Genomic DNA, 20,060 nt, shown 5'->3' with positions numbered 1-20,060 from the left:
GCCATCATAGCCGTATGGTTTGTTTTAAACTTTCTTATATAAACATTTAAGAGAGTGTGATAGAGCCACTTGGACTTTCTTAGTAGAACAACTAGGACTCATAAGCGGCTGGAAGGAAAACATACTGGTATTACCTGCTAATGATGATCACACAAATGCCCTGTAACCCAGAAAGTCCATTCCTAGATTTATCCCCAAAAGAACCACCTACACATGTCTACTCAAAGAATATTCAAAGAGCATAAAAATATTCCTGGTTGGATTTTTGGTAAAATAGATATATATCTTTATGCTGTAAATAATAATGATTTCTGATAATGAAAGTGATGATCATTAAACTGGAACATTCCTAATTTATCCTTTTATTTATAAAGCACTTTTATGCCATTTTTTTACAAAGTGATAAAAGTAATATTCTCAATTTTTCACTGTGTACACTTCACCACAGAATATAACTATGGCTTCAAAACCTGAATGACCTTGGGAAAACTCAAACAATTCATCATGCCTACTATATACTAACACAGAATTTTTAAAAGGCAGCAACCTGAAGTGAGGCCATAAGTATGTTGACCTCATGGAACAAATTATTTTTGTGAAGTTGCAGAACTCAGACCCTATGCTTGTATTATTACTGTCATATGACAACATGGGGACAAACCAGACCGATACAAACTTTGCTCTCCTTCACTCCAGAAACATACAGTTTGCACTTCTTTCTCTGTACTGATCTTAGAAATCCAAGGCCAATTTTAACCACGGAAGATATGCAAACTATAAAGCTAATGTCAGAGAAGTATATAATCACTTACCGTCAAAAAAAATCTTCCAAAAAGGAAATACTTTGTATTTCTTCATTTATCTGATGACTGTCATTATGAATGGGCAGAGTCCAACACACACTGAATGTTCAGTACAGGATGTACACCAGTCACTCTTATCCTGACTTTGTGTTAAAATTACCTAAAGGGCTTTAAAGAAAATGCCAGTGCTAAAGGCCTACTTCTTAAGATATTGATTTAATTGATCTAGGCTGGGGCCGAGACATTGGCATTCAGCTAATTCTAAGGTGCAACCAGAATTAAGAGCTACTGTAAGACAGTGTGGCAGACCTACTTGGACTTTCTTTTCTTAGAGTAAATACCACTTTGGTAACTGCTTTCATGCAAGTTGAATGTCACTTACTAGTGTTTCAAGGCATACTGTAAATTGAAAATTGCATCATCCTCGATATTTATGTACTGTTAAGATCACCCCACATCAGTGTTTCCTTAAAGTTGCCCCTGGTTAACTGTTTCACATAGGCAAAGCATTTAAAGACACTGAAACATAAAATTAGAAAAATGTACCCTTCCTAATTTTCTTTCAGCATATCTGATTATATTATGGAATAAGCCTCAGTTTATTTGTAATTCATCTTTAACCAACTTCTCCAGTTTGCTAATTTACTTTCTAAGGAGAGCAACATCAAGCTCAGCACTTCTGGTGATAACAATATACAACTGAAATGTGGTAACACTGTGCTGTTTTCATTGTATTTACTTTGCAGGTGTCCTCTGTTTTGAAAAGTGAAACTGATTTTCCAAGCTTTATATTTTTATTAAGCATATTAAGTAACTATATTAAAAAGATACTGGTTTTATGAAAAAAATTAAGTAAATATATAACCAGGTATCACTTAGATGTGGCAAAAAGCATGAAGGTGGCTGAATTTGGAGAACAATGCCTTGTAGATTTAGATTTCTTGATCTTTAAGTTGATTAGCATCTATTTGACATTCTTTTATGCAAAGCACAGTTGAAGATGAAAAAAAATACAGTGCTGATATCAAAACACCTCTCCTCTATTTGAGGAGACAAATAAATAACTGAACAGCCAGAAAAATGTAACACTTAAATAACAATGCAAAGCAAAAATAAAAACATTGTTACATTGTAGAACATGGCTAATCTGTCAGCACCTCCAATTTGATGTTAAGGTTATTTCCATCAGTGTGCCTCTGCATTCATTTTCAAATATCAATTTCTGTGGTGAGAAGAATATTTTCTCTAGAACATTAAACATTTTGAGGAGGTGATACAATTTTTGGTCTCTCTTCTAGCAAAGTAAAAGGTCACACACATAAACATGCATAATCATTCATATATTTATCTGCAAGGAGGCCACACAGGGGGATAGAACCTCTGTGTACTTTCTCATGATCCATGAACCAAAGGTTAAACTGTCCAAGATTTAGGGTAATTTAAAGGTCACTGAAATCCAGACTATAAAAATGAAGGCTGATTGTATTGCATGCAATATCTACATATATTCAGATGTATATTCAAATGTATCAAATGCAGATATATTCAAAATGTATTGAAAATTCTTATGTCTGTAGTCGGTTTTATTCTGTGATAGTGGGAGATGAAATATTCCGATTATGTTTTAATATTCAGGCACTTGAAACAGATAATTGTTTAGGTAGCTAATTAAATTCTCACTTACATGCAGAATTTTCCCAACTAATGAACATACCTGAGTAACTATGACTCTGGAAATTTTTTTTTCTCTTTTCTTTTTCCTTTGCTTCTTTCTTTCTTTTCTAAGATTCTAAGTTCAAATCATACAAATTCCAAATCCATCCCTGTAATCGTGGGCAGGTTTAAACCACTCTTAATGTTTTCATTTTTATGTTTATCTTAATGTTTTTCTAAAACATTAGTAATTTTAATGTTTTTCTCAAACATTTTCTCAAAATAAAGGTTTCATTGGTCACTTTAACAGTTATCAAATCTTTTCTTTTAGTTTGGTTATTAGCATTTTCTTCCTCCTCATTCCTCCCTTCCCATATTATATAAATAGTAATTTTTTTTCTATATAATGTAAGCTTACATAACTAGGTATTATAAATACTCCAGATCATAAGAATTGTGTGTCCATTCACTCATTTGTGTTTACTCACAGGCATCTCCTATGAGCTAAGTACTATTCCCAGTACCTTTTTGCTTATGAAACTGTGGTAGATGTTAACAAAAAACAGACCCTTTGAGAAGGTCCTGATTAATTAAATTAAAACTGCACTCTCAAGACAAAATAAAAGAAACTTTCATTTTGTCTAGAAAACAAAATGTGATCATTTTTATATAAGTATTCCAGAAAAAGAATTATCTAGATAACCACTGTCTTTAAAAGCTATTATTCCAGACATAAAATTTCAATTCTATGTAAGAATGAGATTCCTGAGTAATATGTTAGGTATATGCTTAATCTTATAAAAAATGCTAAATTGTTCCCCATTTATTATTCTCACTAGCAATGTATGAGAGCTCCATTTGCTCCACATCCTTATCAACTCTACTCAGATCACTAAATCAAAATGTATAAACCCGATCTCCAAAACTCTGCTCTGATATATTTCATTGATTGCTAAACCTCTACTAAGAGTCTGCTTGGGAAATTACTTAACATCAAGGAGAACAAAATTGAAAGAGGCAATCTCTCCCTCCTTATGTGATTCTCTATAGCATTTACTCTGATGTTCATTCTTCAGAGAAACTGAGCTGCATATGAGCATAGCAGCAGATCTGCAAACAGGAACTCCCACCATGGACACTGGAAACTCTGTGAATGGCTTGATGACCTCAGGGTACCTGGAAAATCATAGTTGACCATGATGGATGTTTCAAGGAGTACTTCACAGCCAACATGTCCTTGGTTTTATGGTACTGAGTTTATCTTATTTGCTATTTTATTATATAAAAGATTTTGGGATTTATGTCATGATGTGACTGGAAAATTTTGTTTCTTTTTTCTCCATCTGTTATTACTCCATCAGTGTCACTGTTATTATTGAATATTGCTTCATGCTTTCAAAATATAATAATTAGCTTAGTTAAATATCATTCTCTATTACCTGTCCTTTGTAACCATGTAACAGAAAAGATTTATAAGAACATCTCTGAAATCTTAAAACATCTCTCTGATAAAAATTCTGTATTCAAGACTAAAAGGTTCAAAGGGAATGGAAGAAGGGTAAGAGACTATGAAAGTAGTACACGTAAAGGAAATAGGAAAATAAGACTAGTGTTTGCAGGAATCTAATGAAATATAGTGTGGCAGTAGAGCTGTGTCTGATAAAGGGTTAGGAGCTGACACTGGAAAGGCTGTCAGGGATCAGATCATGAAAGACCATATTGAGTAATCACATGCCCAGTTTGCCTGGGAAAGTTCCAGTTGGCACCTGTGGTCTTGACATAATTATTAATAATCATGCCTCCCTTCACTAGGAAAATGTCTCCATTTTGCACACAAAAAAATATATGGCCCTATTACCTCCAAGTCTAGTTAAGACAGTTGGATCTTGTCTTATGGGAAAAAGGGAGTTACTGCAAAGCTTTAATATGACAATATAACAAAACCATATTTGTGTTTTAAGAAGTCATTCTAAAGTGAACCTGTTTTTATTTAAAAATGATAATATTACATATTAAAAAATCTTAAGAAATCTACAAAAACTATTAGAACTAATAATTAGAACTAATATCACAGGATATAAATTACTATACAAAATAAATTGTTTTCTATGTAATAGTAATGAACATTTGGAAAATAACATTTTAAATATATAATCAAATAAAATTCACAAAATACTTAAGAATACACTTAAAATATGTACTGAAGTATACAGTAACTGAGAAGAATAAAGGAAACCTAAACAAATAGAGAGTTAACCAGCTCATGGATCAGAAGACTTAAGACTGTAAAATTGGCAACACTTTCAAAATTGACCTATGTATTCAAAACCATTTTAATGAAGATATAGCAGGATATTTTGATTTTGTTTTGTTTTTTGTATAAACTGATAAATTTTCTAAATATATAAAGATACTAAAGATATAAAATAGACAAATCAGTCTAGTTAAAGAATATGAATGTGTTTCATATTCATTACCTGGGCTTCAAGATTTACTATAAAGCTACAATAAACAAAGTCATCTAGTACTGACATAAGAATAGAACAAGTAACCATCAACAGAACAAAAAGGTATTCTAGAGTATGGGAGAATATATTTGTAAATGACATATCTGAAAAGGGGTTAAAATCCAAAATATATAAAGAACTCACACTGCTCAACACCCAAAGAGCAAAAAACCTGATTAAAAAATGGGCAGAGGTTATGAACAGACAATTCTTCAAAGAAGAAATTTAGATGGCCAACAGGCACATGAAAAGATGCTCCACATCACTAATTATCAGAGAAGTGCAAATTAAAACCAAGTGCAGATATCACCTCACACCAGGTAGGATGGCCAACATTGAAAAGACTAGGAACAACAAATGCTGGTGAGGATGCAAAAAAAAAGGGGAATCCTCCTACACTGCTGGTGGGAATATAAACTAGTTCAACCATTGTGGAAACAATATGGAGGTTCCTCAAAAAGCTAAAAATAGAAATACCATTTGACCCTTTGACCCAGGAATTCCACTCCTACGAATTTACCCAAAGAAAAGAAGTTCTCAGATTCAAAAAAGACATATGCACCCCTATGTTTATCGCAGCACTATTTACAATAGCAAAGATATGGACGCAACCTAAATGTCCATCAGTAGATGAGTGGATAAAGAAGAGATGGTACATATACACAATGGAATACTATTCATCCATAAGAAAGAAACAAATCCTACCATTTGCAACAACATGGATGGAGCTAGAGGTTATTATGCTCAGTGAAATAAGCCAGGCAGAGAAAGACAAGTACCAAAAGATTTCATTCATATGTGGAGTACAAGAACAAAGAAAAAACTGAAGGAACAAAACAGCAGCAAACTCACAAACTCCAAGAAAGAACTAGCAGTTGCCAAAGGAGAGGGGTTGGAGAGGGTGGGTGGGGCGGGAGGGAGAAGGGGATTTAGTGGTATTATGATTAGTACACATGGTGTGTGTGTGGGATCCTGGGTAAAGACAGCATAGCACAGAGAAGACAAGTAGTGACTCTAGCATCTTACTACACTGATGGACAGTGACTGCAGTGGGGCATGGTAATGGGACTTGATAATATGGGTGAATGTAGTAACCACATTGCTTTTCATGTGAAACCTTCATAATAGTGTATATCAATGATACCTTAATAAAATTAAAAAAGAATAAACAAGTAGAGCAATTGAATGGAATACAAATTATAGAAATAGACCTAGATATATTTGTTGATAACATTTTCACAGTTACTGAGGAATGTCAATAGGAAAAGGAAAATTTTTTCAAAGATGGGACTGAAACAATTGAATAAGTGAATAGGAGAAATGAATCTCAACCTCTAACATATATTAAATAAAAATAATAATTTGAGATGACTCATAGAGCTAAATGAGAAAGCTACAAAAGAAAGAATATGAAAATATAACTTGTAAGCTTGGGGAAAGCAAAATTTCTTAGGACAGACAAAACACTAACCATTATGAAAAAGAATTACACATGTACTTTATGATTAAACATTTTGTTCATCTAAATAAGTAAATAATAAACCCAAAGAGAGAAAAAAATTTTTTCTTCATATATCTGACAAAGGATTTTTATCTAAAATTCATAAAGTACTTCCACAAGTCAATAATAAAGTAAAATATAATAAAATACCTGAATAGGTACAAATTTACCTCACTATAATCCAAAATTGACCAGCTTCCATATACTATAAATACCATGATTTATAATATTATAAATCATATCATTTGTGATAAATATTATATATTTATTGACATAGAATACATATTATTGTATGTTCCTAATAATCCCTATCAGCTGGTATTCACACATTCACACTTTTGTCTAGACCTCTCCCATAATTATCAAGGTTGGTTGTGTTACTAATAGCACATGGCAGTCATGATGATACGTAATTTTGAGACTGTATTGTAAAAGTCTGTGACTTCTATCTTGAGTGTTATCTACATCTCTCATTCCATTTTTCATCACCATGAAGAAATCATCAATTAAGGAACTGGAACTTCCTATCAATAGCCAATTGAAGTGAGCTTGGGAGTGAATTGTACAGCACCTTCAAGATAATGGAAGCCTCTTCGTTAACTTGCTTTCAATCTCATGAGAAATCCCTAACCAGAATAACCCAGCTAAGTCATTCCTAGATTCCTGATGCTCAGAAACGTGTGAGATAAGACATGTTTGTTATGTTTTGGACAACTGTTTCTACAACTAATAACAAAGGTAGCCAATACCTAACATTGTAAGGGTTTGAAGCAACTCAAATTGTCACACATTGGAGAACTATTTGATAAGTTCTTATAATGTAATAATGCATCTAGCAATGCATCTATGCCCCAGCAATTCTACCATGAGAAAGGAAGTCAGGTCCACAGAAACTCCTGTACAATAATTCCCATGCCACTTTTGTCCAAACAGTCTCAACTTGGAAGCTTCAATGGGAGAATGGATAAACATTGTAATTCATACCATGAGAATTCACTACAATAAAGAGGAGCTCATGACATATATAACACTGTATCTCAAAAACATTATGTTGAGCAAAAGAAGCCAGGCACAAAAGGCACACACAGTCCCATGTGCTAACATATGTTTCCTCGTTATATCAGGACCTAAATGCACATGTTTTAGAAATATTATCAAGTTTATAATAATAATATAAAACAAGTGAGTAGTATAGGCATTATAGAAATTTAGGGACCTCTCCCCAACTTCTCACCTTACACAAGATGAGGACTGGAAAATTAGAGAGTTTTTATTAAGAAACCACTCTCCTGCATTCTCCCAACATGTAGAATTTAACAGAGGTGGGGAGGATACCGCTGCCTCCAGGAATATCCCTAGGAAATAAATAATGACCCTGTAGTAGTAACAAAACAAAAATGACATATAAGGGATGCTTATCATGACCCACACCCTTAGCATGTATTATATCAATAGTGACTCAAAATAATCTTATGAATAATTATCTTTATATATATGTGTGTGTGTGTGTGTGTGTGTGTGTGTGTGTGTGTGTGTGTGTGTGTGTTAACATTCTGAGGCTAAATGAAGTTGACTGAGGGAATCTGAATCCTTGTCAAGTGTGGCTCTACAGCTTATACTTTTAATTACTATAACTACACTGTAAGACCTGTTTGCTTTTTGTTTTTGTTAGCAGCTCTATATGATGGACTTAGAGTTAGATACTACGGAAAAGATGAAAGGTGTCTTCTTTATTCCTTTTTTAAGAGAATCAAATTTCAGGGATGCAATTTTCATTATTTTATTTAAAAATAATTATGGAGCATCTTTTAGAGGCAAGGCACTTCTCTAAAAGCTTGGATTATATCAATAGATGAAGCAGCATCTCTGCTTTCATCAATCCTGGCTTCTAAGCTGAGGGAGATAGAAATAAAAAGCAAAAATAATAAACCAGTAAGCCATATAATAAAAAGGCATTTACTTAATTACTGAAGGCAAAAAATACCCAGAGCAGATAAAACATAGAAGAGAGAGGGTGGAATTGTGAGTACTGGGTTGAGAATTGCTTGCAATATTACACCAAATAACCAGTGTAGTCCTCACTGAGAAGCTAATGTCTGAGGAAAGACTGGAAGGTAAATTAACCTATGGATATTTGAGGGACATGCATTGCACAGGGAACAGAATATTAAATATACTTTCTCCATTATCATAACTGATGTGCCAGAACTGAGAAAAATAGGTGGAAGCTGCCACACTCTCATTTAACACAAATGTGGCAGGCTGACAAGAAGAAGCAGAACTTGCTAAAGGCCAAAAATCAGCCCTGGGTTTCTTTTCCTTCAACTACCTTGTAGTCACACAATAGAAGCTAAGGGATTCGGTGAGAAAGGAGTTCTTACGTAAGAGTGTCATGGCCTGAGAGCAGAAGAGCTGTGCAATGTTGTATCCTCTGCTCCCACGGTGGGACTTGCTCTGCCTCTGCCTCAAGGCAATTGCAAAAGGACGTCAAGAAATCCACTCATTGATGTCTGTCGTGAAGGAGGAGTAACAAGGGCAACTCCTGTCTCTACCCCAAAGAGGAGACTTGCATACCTGCTTTCTAGTACACTCTGAACACAGGATGGGTGGAGAATTCTTAGGAAAATTTGGTCTGTATTCTCTATGATCTGAACAGTCCAAGTGACTACTGTAGCCTATTTTCTGAAAAGGTCTAAAGGTAATAGGTTGGTTTGAACAACCCCAACAGTGTATCTGAGTGAGACTTTCACTTTCAGAATCTAACAGGCAATTTTGCTGAGTGTGTTTATAACTTATTTATTAATTCATTCCTTCCTTCATTCCCCATGAGCTAAGTGGATGTCAGAAAAATGGTCATGTTGGAATCATCTTAAAAAGACTGTATACTTGGCATGATAATGCTAGTGGAGAGCCAGGGTGGGTGTATCTTTGGGGTGGATCTGAGGGGGTGTCACAAACGTCAGCCGTCATACAGTATAACGCAGGTGAGGTAACAGTACAATGCTGGACATCCCCAGAAGGAGGAAGGTTGAGGGTTAGCTCTACAGAACCCTCCAATCCCCCATGAAAGAATGACTGAGCATTAGACACCTGTCACTCAGAGTACAAATGAAGATCTTTCTGCTCCTTTGACCATTCTTTCTCCATTCATCCCAATCCTGTAAAAGTCAAGGGCAGCAGAATAAGAAGGAAGGAGAAACCTAACAAAAAAGTGAAGAAATAGTGTCAAACTGCAGACATTTTAGGTCAGGCCTGATCAGAGAACTGAACAAAATGTAAACTGAATGAGAAATTGAAAGATTGAGATTTTTAATGCCTGAAAATGAGGTTTTTCTCAACATGGAAATGAATGGAACAGTTGTGAGATTTACCTTAGATATTGTCCAGGTGTGGGGAAGAGATGCAACAGGTAAGTTAGAATCATAATTTCTAAACCATACTTGTCTAAGCCCAACATGTTCAATAAATCAGTTACTGGGAAATTCAGGCAGATTTTAAGTATCATCTCATAATAAAAATCATAAAATTAAGGTTCTTTTAATTAATAATAATATCTACAATGCCTGTATTTCTGTTCACTCTCCACAATTTTAGGGGTGGACATCACATATTCTGATATACCAATATCAATTAAATGTCTTATAAATATAAAACAAATGTTGGCTACAGGGTTAAGTTACTTCCCTAAGATAGTTTAGTTTATAAAGATCACTTGGGCATAGAATAAACTCTAAATATGTATAATTTCCAGTAGCTTGATCAATAATGGTTTATAAAGGTTATGAAGTAGTTATTTAATAAGTAATGAAGTTGTTATTTAAATAAGTAATTAAGCAATCTGTTGTGGAATTGAATGAATAATAATTAATTCCAAACATATGCATTTTTTATAAACCAATTTTTTTAATTACCCTTAAAATAATTTAAAAATCAAGAATGCAGACTTCTATCAACAAACGAAAGTTAAAAGGAGATGAGTTGGTTAAATGATTTCATCTGATTCATCATCAACTTATTATTGACATTAAAAATTATCACTTGAAATTTTTCCCTATTAAGAAATACTGGGGAAAATTACTGTCCTACTAAGAAACAGGAAATGTCTGAATGTTGCCTCAAGTTGAAAATGCCATATATATTCTTTCATTTTATAATAATTTAATAAGAATATGTGTTCATTGAATCTCTCATATAATGGGAAAAATATTTTCTTTTATGACAAAAAACATTATCTAAAAGTTGCAGATTTGTGTGTACATGCATGAATATAGGACACCTTGCTTTTAGAATGATGATTATTTGAAAATAACTAAATATTCACTTGCATATTCTAATAGAGTAAGATAAAAGGAAAGAAAATTATTAAATTAGATTTTAAAAAGCAGTTGGTAATTTATTAACATGATTACTATATCTATTCTCTTATCAAAAATTATAATTTATCAACATTGAAAAAATCACAGAGGCACTAAAATCTTTGGTACATACTTTAATATGTCATACAGTGTATTTTGCACTTAATTCTTAAAAACCTCAAAATATTCACTGTATCTCTTAAACATACTGTATCCAAGTTTTCATGTCCTTATATTTCTGAAATTACTTGAATCTCACAATTGGTGTATATATTCAAGGGGGTCACATTTCTTTTTTCCCTATCTGCATCAGACTGTTCATATTGGATTGACTAAAATTCAGATAAGATGTATCCACTGGAGGTGGTAGTTGGAAAAGAGATCCATTTTATGCATACAACTTGAAGGCCTACTGGACAAGAAGTGGAGTAAAAATCCATCAACTAGCCACTCAGTTAATTTAGTCTATATTGAAGTAGTATCATATATGACCATGTTTCTTTATTTAACTGTCCTTCCTATAGCCCTTTGTCTATCACATCAATAATTTTTATAGTACTAAAGAAAGATAGTCAAAAACCTTTAAAAATATTTACAGCAATTTCTTCTCTTAAAAACTACCATTCATTTTTCAGGTGAAAACCTCTCTAATTAAGGGCAACCAAGAAAATATTTTTGGAATATTAAAGCCAACCTATTATATGATTAGATAATTACAGAACAGTTTCTGCTTGTTTGTGGATCAGTTTCTCTCTGACCTGTGCTTTCACCAAGCTAGAAAGCTGTTATATTTTCTCATAGCACCATGTGACTTTGTTGGGCAGCATTTCCAGGAGTTAGAACTTAATAATTATAAACTTCTTTGATCACTGCCTGCCACCCATAAGATTGCAAAATCCATGATGGAAGCACTATGGCTTCTCCTGCCCCATAATTATATGCCTAGTTCCTAGCACAGACCTGGCTAAAACACTATTCCTTTAATGAATTAATTATAAAATTAATTCATATCTATATTTTTATATCTAGAGTTGTTTTCCTCAATCATATTTCAAATGTGTTTCAAAAGCAATTTATAAAGAGGGATTAATAACGTGTAAAACAGGGACATCAATAATAGCTAGCCTTTTATTTCTTCCTATTAAGATTATATCGACAGGATATATACAGTTTGTTTTGGCCCTTGTATTTAAATATGTCTAAATAAAATACAGAAGTTGTTATATATTTGCCTCACTTCATAGACTTTGGTTCTACAACTGAACTTGAGTTCGTGGCGGGGTTTCAATTATTACAAAGGATCTTTGCTTAAAAAGTATTCTTTATTTTCCCCACTATTATGTTACTTGGTATACATAAGGTTTTCTTTATGAATGGGTGGAGAGTGTAATATCAGCAATTCTTATTTAACATTACATGGCATTTTATCCATAGAATAATACAATGATTTTATAATGATATAGAATTGTTACTTTATTCTGCTTCATATCATTAATATGATAGGGATTCATATGATTTGGAGTTCATTTATTTTTACTCGAATCCACTAGTGTGTAACTTAGAAGGAGCTTTTTATTTCCTTTTAAAGAATATTTATATTTTAGAATATGGGAGAAATGATGGCAAATAACCCTACCAGTAAAGCAAACTGGAGAGGGCTTTTACATCTCAAAACAATCTATTTTCTTACCTTTAGAAAGAAAAAAGTTAACTCTACTTGTGTAAGGTGTATATTACACTGGACATGCCACTACAGGAGTCTTAATCCTGCTCTACAGTTAATATTCAAGAGGACTTGGACAAGTCCCTTAACCTCTCCATATCTCATTCTCTACAGCAGAAAGATAAAATATTAACTTCCTCAGTGAATTCACAAAGTGAAAGAAAGAATAAGAATGCATAGGCAAACATTCTCAGAAAACTAAAGCCCCAATTTCCAGAAATTATAACTTATTCCTCTAGAAATTAAAACTTCAACACTTTGATATTAAGTTATCACATGCCAAAATTAATCAAGCAGTTGCTTGTATTCTTGAGGTGATCAACAATATCAACCTTAAAAATCTACATTATTGAAGATAGAGATATCCAGGCACAGAAGCAGTAATATTATTTCTACCTAAATAGTATAGTTTTCTCAGTTTTATCTTTCACTTTTGTAAGGATTTTTGAAGCAAAACTGCAAGACAACTTTCAGCAAGTTATCCTGTGGAGATAGCTCAAAGGAGAGCAAGATTTCTTCTTTGAAAATGGGATGGCATGCAGTTAAGTTCCTGGGTAATAACCGAATTGTAGATTAATATATATTCTATTTACATAGGCATAAGCATTAAGAAAAATTTTTTTTCAGCATAATTTGATCCATGGTCTAAATAATACCATTTAACATGTTCTTAAATTCATAAAACTAAATAGTGGATAATTTATAAATGTTTCTGTTTAGAACTTTTAATCAAAATAAGATAAATTTAAGGATGGTGTAAGTAGTAGACACAGAGGACCTCAAACCAAGTTACTATATAGATTCAGTATTTTAATTTATTCAATGGGCTGATTGGATGTAAAGTACTTGTTCTAGATTCTACTGTCTGAAGATATATAATTACAAAAATTAAAGCTGATAAATGTACATATTCTTGACTAGTTATTACAGCTAGAAGAAAACAGTATCGATTGGATGAAACTGGTCAAAAAAATCTGAAGCTAATTAGTGACAGATCTAAAATATAACCAGTTATCAGTATCATGTGTGTAAATATGTATTTTTAAATACCTTTTTGAGAGGACAAATCATCTTTCATTCAAACAAAAAGGGCATAGTTAACAAAAGATGCACTGAGAGTGGCCACAGCCCAGGAGATACTTCTGGGAGGTGACAGGCTTTCTGTGATCCTGCTGGGGTTTGGACAAAATGGTGAGAAGTACTGGGTAGGTGGTGAGTGGTGGCAGCTACAGAAAAGAGAAAGCACCAGTTGTCTGAACATTGTTGGCAGGTCATGCATGGGACTAACAATCTTGGGGGGTCCCAGTCATTCCCTAGTCCCTGGAGGGGCACAGGACAGGAACCCCAGGATGACAGCACATACATGCGTGTGTGTGTGTTAATATACATATACATGCACACATTATATATGTATGTTTACTTATCAGTATACATCTAGATACACTTCCATCTCTATGTACATACATACTTATTAATTTATGCTACTTGTAATCGTTTTTAAGCAAACCATTTAGTCTTGATCTCAGTTTCCCACTCTAATGTTCACAATAACTACTTCACAGATTTTAGTAAAAATTAAATTATATATTATTAAATATATTTTATACATCTAAAGATACATAAATTGTGTATATTTAAATATAAAAATTTGGTTCAGTGTATGTATATACATGACACAAGTAGGTTTGAAAGCCTGAAATTAGTATTACATTGTGACTGTTTAGTTTCTTACTTTGATGATATCATACATTTATAATGGGGACATTATTATTAATAAATGGAGACAATATTATTAATCTTATAACCCAGTAATAGAGGGATGAATTCTTCCTCTCACATCTACCTGAGTAGGATAAAACATCTGCAGTGCCCATCCCAACTGAAACCATGAATCTTTAAGCTCTTAAATTGTGCTGCCACCCATGGTGGTCAAACAATTCCTAAACTGCACTAATTATAACTTTTAACCAATTTTCTGTGATTCAGTGAATTTAGCAGAAGTACTTTGGAGAACCATGTAGGGAGGAAAATAATTTTCCTCTACCTTTCTAGATTCTTTTCTGACACACTTTTGTAATAAAAAGATAGATTAGCAAGAGGAAAAAAAGTTTAATAATATGTATACCTCCTGTATACATGGGAGAGACCCAGGGAAACTGAATAACTCACTCCCTGAAATGACCCAAGCCACCACCTTAAGTATCATCTCCAGCTAAAATCAAGAGATGTTGGGCATTGGGGTTGCTAATTATTGGAGGTTATCAGGAAAAGCACAGTAAAAAAGGGTGTGATTGCTATGCAGATTTGTCACTGACTTCTCCATGGATAAATTTCTAGAGATTTAGCAATCCTCCTCCTCCTAGTAGAGAGGAAGACAAGCTTACAAATAGAGATTTCCCTTATAAATGCAAATGTCACTTACAGAAAGGTAATTTCCACTCAGTTTTCAGAGTTGCTTTTCTAAATTTCATTCAATTCTTATAGAAATAAAAATATTTTATTTCTAGCACTTATTACTGTTTTTTCTAAATAATTTTCTGTTGCATCCCAGTTTCCTCCCTCTTTGTAGGGTATTTATACTCTGAAATGGAATGTAGTTACATTCAGAGTTTATAAAATTATGAAATTTGCTTAAAAACTTGCATGTATTAATAGTTGTACATGCAGTGTATATAATTTGAATATAATCACACACACATTCATACATGTATGCATGTTTTTTTAGCCAATGTTTTCTCACACACTGGAAAGGTTTATTAAAATTCTTTACAGCTATTTCTTATCCTTTATGGTTAGTATGATACACTCAATGATTCACATACAAGTAAATTTTGTATGTAAAATTGACTCATTTAGCTAAGTTGAATAAGTAGCAATATTCAAAGTACCTGTAACATTAAATATGGTCATGAATGAACTTTTGGGAATCAGCAAAGCATATATGACTTTTCTTCAATATGTGGTGTAGGGTATTTATGAAAATGAATATTCCTGGACTCCACTGCAGACCTGATGATTCAGAACTTTTAGTGCATGGTCAGGAAGCTCCAGTTTAACAAGTTTCTCAGGTGATTCACATTACAGCACTGTAGTCAGGCATGTGACAGTTTAGATAATTTTGAATTTCACAAGTTATTTTACCCCTAAGAAGAGATATTAGCAATTAACATCATCACCCCAATACTTTACATTTCTTTTTGTTTTACTTTAGTGTAGATACAACATAATGAATTTAGTCAATTTAATGAGGAAGAAAATGTGTTCTTTGGACTATGTAAATGAAAAGTCAATTAAAAGTGTTATTTTTTTGTCCTTTTAATTTTCCTTCAACTTGCTAGGTGGTTCTACTGTCACTGTTTACCCAAAAAGCCTCTTTCACATTGGCTCCTAGGATCCCACATTGTTCCAGTCACTTATTGTCCTTTTTCAGGATCAGCTTTAGAGATCAGAGTTTCTATTTCCATCCAGCCTATTCAGCCATTCAAATGGCTTTTTTTATGGGATTGCAGCAAACAAACTCTGATCACATCCTCTGCACCAAATTGCAATGACTCCATTCTCTGTGTCATTACTGAGAAAATGTGAAAATCCTCCTATTGTAGATTTTAATGAAATATAACTCCCATTATATAGAGCTTTTTAAAAAGCTCATTTAGGCTACTAGGATAAGAGTTGATTAAAAATGTATCACTACATGATATTGGGGAGAAAATGGTGGGACTGTTGCAACAAGAAGACATCTTAAATATGATAATATTATAAATAATAAATCACAACATTTTAGTTAAAATAAGACCACCGGAAATATAATATATAAAAATGTCCTCACCTATTTAGTTATAAGACTGTTTACAAAGATGGATGTAAGTGAGTAGGAAGGAAAGATGTATTTCCCTGTCTTGTCTAGGTTTTAATCCACAGGTTTCATAAGTGGTAGGAATATGAGAATATTTTCTGTCCATAAGCAACTATCGACTCTCTAATTTCTCAAACAAATAAAGGTCTAAGAGCTACACAGAACACAATATTAAATAGAAAAAAAGTTTACAAATTTTGAATAGAAAAAAATGTTTTTCCATTCTATTAAAATGTATTACACATAAATCATTTCTAGTAAAAGGCCCTCTGCTCTTCTAAGAAAGCTATAACTTAACCTTGTATTCTTGATGAAAAGAGTCTATTTTATAGTAAAGGGGGAATGTATGAAGAATTATACCACCCCCATCTCTGTTTAGAAACTCCAAAGAGGCTCTCACTCCTTGTTTTACCCTAGTCTATTCTTTATCATAAATCTGCATTTCTCGTTACCCACCCTAAAAAATGGAGGACCAGAGAGGTTTAGAAACTTTCAATAAAATAATAGTTAAACCCATTCTTGTTTCCTCTCCTTGCTACAACTAACATAAGAGTGTCAACTCCCATGAAAACCTTAGAGCAATGTCTTTCTTCTATAGTTAGTTTTTCTTTTTTGGGGGAAGGAGATACTGAGGTAAAAAAAAATCTTATAGAACTTTATTTCCAAATGACAGTGTAGAAGAGTGCAAGTAATGTAAATGGTGCACTTTTAACATGCCTTTGGTTCTGGCTGGAAATCCTGAGGGTGTATTTGTGCGTTGGGGTGGGAGCACTGTTTAGGTGGTAGATAAGTGGTGAACTCTATGTGGAGGGATTTCCCCTGGTACTTTTGATGTAAAAAAGTCCAAGAATAATTAGGTGCAAAGCACTTCAGAGCACACACTTGCTCAGGGTTTTTGAAAATCATCTTCCCCCTCCCCATCTTTTCTGTAAAGGGCAGCAAGCCTCGAAGGCATGAATGCCTAACTTCACCATTTTGGCATTACATTCGCCTGGGTTAGCATATTGTCTCAGCACTGTAGGAATGCCAACTCTTGCCCCAGGCATTCACCAACTACATTCTCTACCCCATGCCCAACAGTCCCCTCTCCCATCTCAAAGAGAGGGTAGGAGTAATCAGAGCAGAGTCCCCGAACATCATTAGTGTTCCTTGGCTCCGACAGCCTTCTGCCTGCACTACCCGGGTGTCCCGAGTACAATTAGAGATGCCCTGTGGGGTGAGACAAACCTCTTCCCTTTCGGTCCTGCCCAGGACTGCTGTCCTTGGTGCTGAACCGTGTTTGCCGATCAGGGAGTCTGCTGCCAGGTCCATGGGGCTGTTTAGAAAACCTGGCTGACTGATCGTAAGAATGCCCAGGTGCCGGAGGAAGCAGTACTCTGGTGTACAGGAACAGAGCCCCTCCCCCCACACAAACGCCAGGACCCCGTTTGCAGTTTTCTCCTCCAGACCCCCACCCAAAACACCTCCAACATGGCCTCAAAGCCTGCAATTATCCGCAAGCCCACCTCGACATCAGCTGCAGTATTATCAAAAAGCTACTCCCCAAACACAGTCTTTATGACGTTGGCTTTTCCACTCTAAACCAAAACAAATAAAATCCAGTAAATTAACAAACGAAAGTGACCTTCCTCTTTCCTCCCTCTTCTGCCTGCCCCATATATTCACATTCCTTAAATTACAAAGCCCCAGACTCTGGAAGAGTGCTTTAAATCCCGGTGGTCTCCCTAGTTCCCTATGCCCACCCCTCCCCCCAGCTCTCCGAAACAAAACGACGCCGAAAACCTCTCATCTTACCCCGGGTAGAGTGAGAGCAGGAGCAGAATCCACACCGTCATTTTCTGCGAAAATACAGGAGTGGCGTAGACAGGGCTTCTTGGGCTCCATGTATTTGTCGAACTCATCGCTGCCCCCCCTCCCTCCTCTGCCTCCTGCCTCTTGCCTCTCGGTTAAAGAAGAATCCCTCCCCTTTGTATTATTATTATGCTTATGATCTGGTGGTGGCTCCCCCCGCCTGCCTCTAGTAGGTACCGTCACTGGGGAGCTGTATTGCTACCAGCTTTGAGAATTAATATTCAGGGGGCAGAAATAAGATCAGCACAAACTCTTGCAGATGCCATCAAAGCGTCAGCTCGGGGAGCGGCTTCCAAGGCTGGGGGAATAATATAATTGAGGCAGGGGGAGGGTACTGGGAGAGACGCACAGCGAGACAAATAAGGGAGAGAAATGCGCGCACACTCATACACACACTCCTGCGTCTCACACTCACACATACTCCCCCAGGTCCGTCCTGTTTATTTTGATTTTTCTTTTAGAGGGTGACAGAGCTGTGTGTGTGCGTGCGTGTGTGTGTGTTAAAGAGAAATGAAAATACCGCTAGGGCAGCAGACTAACCATGAGGTCAAAGTGGAAGTGATTCATGCTGCTGCAGCACGAATTTACACATGCGTGATGCCTTTGCAACCCTTTTACACTCTTTACTGCACACATAAGCATGCCAAGACTGGCCTTCATGGGGACAAGATATGCTTTAGCAAGCTCATAAACTGTATCACCAATGACAGACGGTTTGTCTCATCACATCTGCCAAGAATCCTCATTTAAATTCGTGCAGGCTGTGAAGTCGTGGTTACATTGTAGGGGGAAGGGAGCGGCACTGGGGGAGGAGTGGCTGTTTTTTTTTTTTTTTTTTTTTTAACTATCCTGTAGGAAAACAGATTTGGTTAATATTCTGTTTGAATGAAAGGAGAATAGATTGATAGAATTAAAAGACATGAAGATATTCCATCTCCCCAGGATTCAGTCCTCCCTTTTCTGTTCCCTTTCCATCTTCTGTGAAAATGAAAGACAAAAACTTACTATAATGGTGAAAATACAATCACATAGAGATAACTGCCTTAGTAAAGAACATAAACCACAAAATAGGGGTCTGCTTTTTGAAGGGAGGTTAGGCAAAGAGAAAAGATGATGAGATTTAACAATATAAAGGAATTTCTATTTGCTGTGTAAGAACTGCCTTTTTCTTTCTTCTGCTTGGTGACCATCCTGAAATTTCTTGGGCTGATGAGTGGTGTTTGTATGCTTCCTTCTTGCTTAGAATGTTACCATGGATACTGACACATGGGAGATACACCTTTTCGCCACCCTGGTTTAGAGGAAACCCAATTCACTCATCATGAGAAACAAGTGGAGGAGTGTTTACATGTTCCTCTAGAGTTGAGACCTTAACAAAGACGTCCGTGGAAAGGTAAGGGGAAGAACAATCGGACTCCTTCCTGGAACATAGCAGGCCCGTGGAAAGGTAAGGGGAAGAACAATCGGACTCCTTCCTGGAACATAGCAGGAAGTCATTTCAAAACCAGTACCATTTCTAACAAGCAGAAAGTCTTCCAGTAAGAAGTAAGTGGACTTGAGCAAGGAGTCCAGGGGGCATAGGAAAAGAACAGGAGATAAGGGGAGTCTACACTCCATTTGCAATCCTAAAATATACCCAAGGAAGGCAGAGAGAATTACTGGTGGCTTTACAAACGCCATAATCTGATGGGGTGCATTCTGACAATGAAGCAAAAAAACAAACCTAATGGACACACCTGGAAACCTGCAGGCCTTTAGAACTCTGCCTTTGGTGGTCACTTTATGGCAAACAAAATCTGATGAAAACAAAA

At 35.1% G+C, this 20,060-nt stretch overlaps 1 protein-coding gene and 1 long non-coding RNA gene across 4 annotated transcripts in view; one reads left to right on the top strand and one right to left on the bottom strand.

The window, feature by feature from the left end:
- GABRG2 (gamma-aminobutyric acid type A receptor subunit gamma2) overlaps positions 1-18,722 on the bottom strand; it is a 99,260-nt gene extending 80,538 nt beyond the window's left edge. The window contains exon 1 of one of the 3 annotated variants that reach the window (XM_073231811.1): positions 18,193-18,722. In XM_073231811.1, the coding sequence (XP_073087912.1) occupies positions 18,193-18,299 (107 nt within the window). In that variant the 5' untranslated portion in view covers positions 18,300-18,722. The remainder of the gene's footprint in view (positions 1-18,192) is intronic. The other 2 variants (XM_017641192.3, XM_017641193.3) reach the window with 2 other exon arrangements.
- Positions 1-19,630, top strand: part of LOC140848423 (uncharacterized) — a 54,602-nt gene extending 34,972 nt beyond the window's left edge. The window contains exons 2-3 of the long non-coding RNA XR_012129253.1: positions 3,533-3,704; positions 19,493-19,630. This is a non-coding gene — a long non-coding RNA (uncharacterized lncRNA). The remainder of the gene's footprint in view (positions 1-3,532; positions 3,705-19,492) is intronic.
- Positions 19,631-20,060: the final 430 nt, after the last annotated feature.

This window comes from Manis javanica, chromosome 1, assembly GCF_040802235.1.
Source record: "Manis javanica isolate MJ-LG chromosome 1, MJ_LKY, whole genome shotgun sequence".
NCBI lineage: Eukaryota > Metazoa > Chordata > Mammalia > Pholidota > Manidae > Manis > Manis javanica.
The sequence above is the reverse complement of the archived record's forward strand: the minus strand, read 5'-3'. Positions and strand labels throughout refer to the sequence as shown.